Source organism: Telopea speciosissima, chromosome 10 (assembly GCF_018873765.1).
Source record: "Telopea speciosissima isolate NSW1024214 ecotype Mountain lineage chromosome 10, Tspe_v1, whole genome shotgun sequence".
Lineage (NCBI taxonomy): Eukaryota > Viridiplantae > Streptophyta > Magnoliopsida > Proteales > Proteaceae > Telopea > Telopea speciosissima.
The window spans coordinates 20,193,887-20,196,750 of NC_057925.1; the positions used below are offsets into that span (position 1 = coordinate 20,193,887).

Consider the following 2,864-nt stretch of genomic DNA (forward strand, 5'->3'; position numbering starts at 1 on the left):
CATATGAACCCTTTCAGATGAGTGAAAATTTGAGGAATTGTTTATCAAGATCGATCACATGATAAGCATGGGATTGGCTAAATAATATTTAAGTGACCTACAACCATAATCAAATTATGGGTATCTTTTTAGCTTTCTAACCATATAAAAATGTTCCAAACAACAATGTGATTTGATATAGATGCAAAGGTTGATTTACTTTAATTTGTTTTATATTAAGGTGGTCCTACGGACTGGAAAAGGTTGATTTCACACTGCATATGATGCCTTGGCTATACAATGAGAATGAAAAACAAATTAAGTCAATGATTAAGTATTTGCATATGCTTAATTTTTCATAAAATAAGATTATGACATGAAGCCCATTTAAAGATTAGCAGTTAAGCTACCAAGTGTAAAATAATGTTTCTTATATCAATTTTTTTTTTTTTTTTTTTTTTTTGGGTAAGAATTTCTTATATCATTTTGATCCAATGATAGAGATAGTGCATGGGAGTAATGGTTTAATTTAACAAAAATCAAAACCTAATCATAAAATATGGAAAGGAGATCAACTCTCTTATGTGAAACTTTACTGGTGTTAGTAGATAAAGATGGTTCCAAACCAAAATCTAAAACCCACTTAGACTTTCTTTCTTTCCATGTATTTCCCTTGATAGTGTCTTATCAAGAAAGATTATGGATGGAGTGCACCTTTATTTACATGTTGGATGAAACAATTGTCAATAATTGAATCTACTTCATTTGCCTCCCCTTCTTTTCCTCTGTTCTCCAATTAGTTTGATTTTCAGCCAAGGTCTGAACCAAGGAAGAAGGAGAAAAAAAATGGCCACAATCAGAATACCAGATAAAATTCCTAGTCCAGACAAAGATTGTGAGAATCTCGAAGAAGCTTTCGGAGGTTTCTTTTTTCTCTTTTCCTTCCATAAACTGTCTTTCTTTTCTTCATCTTCTGGGTTCCCATCATGTTTATGTCAAAGGTGACAATGTACTGTTTGTTGAATTCACCATGAATCATGAATGCAGTATGGAGAACAGATACGAAGGAGATCATTAGGATTTTGGGCTGCAGAAATGCCAGCCAGAGAAAGAAGATCAGAGAGATATATCAGCAACTTCACCATAAGCCCCTCATTGATTCCCTCAATTCCAAGCTCCCTCATGACTACTTGGTTTTTTCTGATTTTAAGGTTTGTTCTTCTCCAAATCTCACAATCAACTTTTCAGTTCTGAAAACACAAAACACAAACACACACACACACAGAATCATATGTAACCAATCAACAAGATATGGTATGAATCAAACCTCCTGTCTGGCTGATTTGCTTGAGAATTTAAGAGTACTGGTGGAATCCCTCTTGATCTTATAAACCAGGCTTGCACATCTTAGTAGTCTGTGCCTGAATTTAACACTGATCTTGTGACAAAACCAGAATGCAGTGATTATGTGGATGATGGATCCTTCCGAAAGGGATGCAAAATTGGCTAATAAAAGCTTGAGGAAGAAGGAGAAAGGTGTTGATCATCTCCAAGTGATTATAGAGATTGCCTGTGCATCAACTCCAGAACATTTGATGGCTGTGAGGCAAGCATACTGTTCCCTCTTTAATTGCTCCCTTGAAGAAGACATCACATCCAATGTGTCCTTCTTACCTCTCAGAAAGGTAATAAACCACACTCATCACAAACCCAGTTGACTGGAGGCACAGCATTATAAAGTGTCTAACTGAGTTAGTTCATGTGCGTCTTGCAGCTTCTTTTGTGCTTAGTGAGTTCCTATAGGTATGACAGAGAATTGGTGGATTCAAATCTTGAAAATTCAGAGTCTGCTGTGCTTCATGATGCTATTGAAAAGGAGTTCTATCATGAAGGAGTGATATTGATGCTCAGTACCAGGAATAAGTATCAACTCAAAGCAACATTTGAGTGTTACAAACAAAATTATGGGAATTCCATTTACCAGGTGAGCCATTCAGGATCAAAAGTAAAGCTCCATCTATATTTTCTCAGGCCTTCTAAACATTTTGACTGACAGTTTTATAAATCCATTCATTAATTAATAGGACATAGACAGCAGTGGCAGTGGAAATTTTAAATACATCTTCAGATTGGCAATATTGTGCATAGATACCCCTGAGAAACACTTTGCAGAGGTAATTAAACATAGGAAAATTAATTTCCTTAACCTTCCATGAAAATTATGGATTTTCTCTAGACATTTTCCTTTTCTCTGTTTCCAATTATTGTTAGGTTGTGAAAAAATCAGTTGTTCGAGTGGGAACAGATGAGAATTCGTTGACTAGAGCCATTGTAACTCGAGCTGAAATAGATATGATGAAGATCAGAGCAGAGTACTACAACACATACAAACATAGCCTTGACAATGCAGTCATTGGTGATACATCAGGAGATTACAAGGATTTTTTAGTTACTTTGCTTGGAGGAAAAATTTGAACCACATGCACTAGATCATTTGTGTGTCTCTTGTGGGATAAAATGTATTGTGAGCTCACTTGCTGTTTCTAAAATTTGATACTAGCTAGCTAGAACCATGATTATATTATATCAATTTCTTGTACAAAAGTTTCAATCATCAAAGTTCAAAAACAGAATTTGTACAAAATGCTAACCGGTCGTGTGGTTCTTTAGTCCAAACATTGAAGCATGCAAAAAGACCGTTCACTCCCAAAGAAATAAAAAAATCCCATCTGAATCAATACTTTTGTGCATACTCACGTTGGCCCCTTGCGCTAGTGCAGGGGCTTACACGACTGGTTAGCATTCTCTTGCCCAAAAAAATAACATAGAATTGGATTTGTTTCTTGGTGGCAAAAATGATTGATTTTGGTGCTTAAATGCTTGCT

At 35.5% G+C, this 2,864-nt stretch overlaps 1 protein-coding gene across 1 annotated transcript; it reads left to right on the top strand.

The window, feature by feature from the left end:
* The first annotated feature begins 757 nt into the window (after positions 1-757).
* LOC122642906 (annexin D3-like) lies at positions 758-2,621 on the top strand. The gene is made up of 6 exons (XM_043836522.1): positions 758-901; positions 1,027-1,190; positions 1,434-1,664; positions 1,754-1,963; positions 2,064-2,153; positions 2,251-2,621. Exons 1-6 carry the CDS (start codon positions 826-828, stop codon positions 2,452-2,454), a joined length of 975 nt encoding a protein of 324 aa, XP_043692457.1. The 5' UTR covers positions 758-825; the 3' UTR covers positions 2,455-2,621.
* The last annotated feature ends 243 nt before the right edge of the window (positions 2,622-2,864 follow it).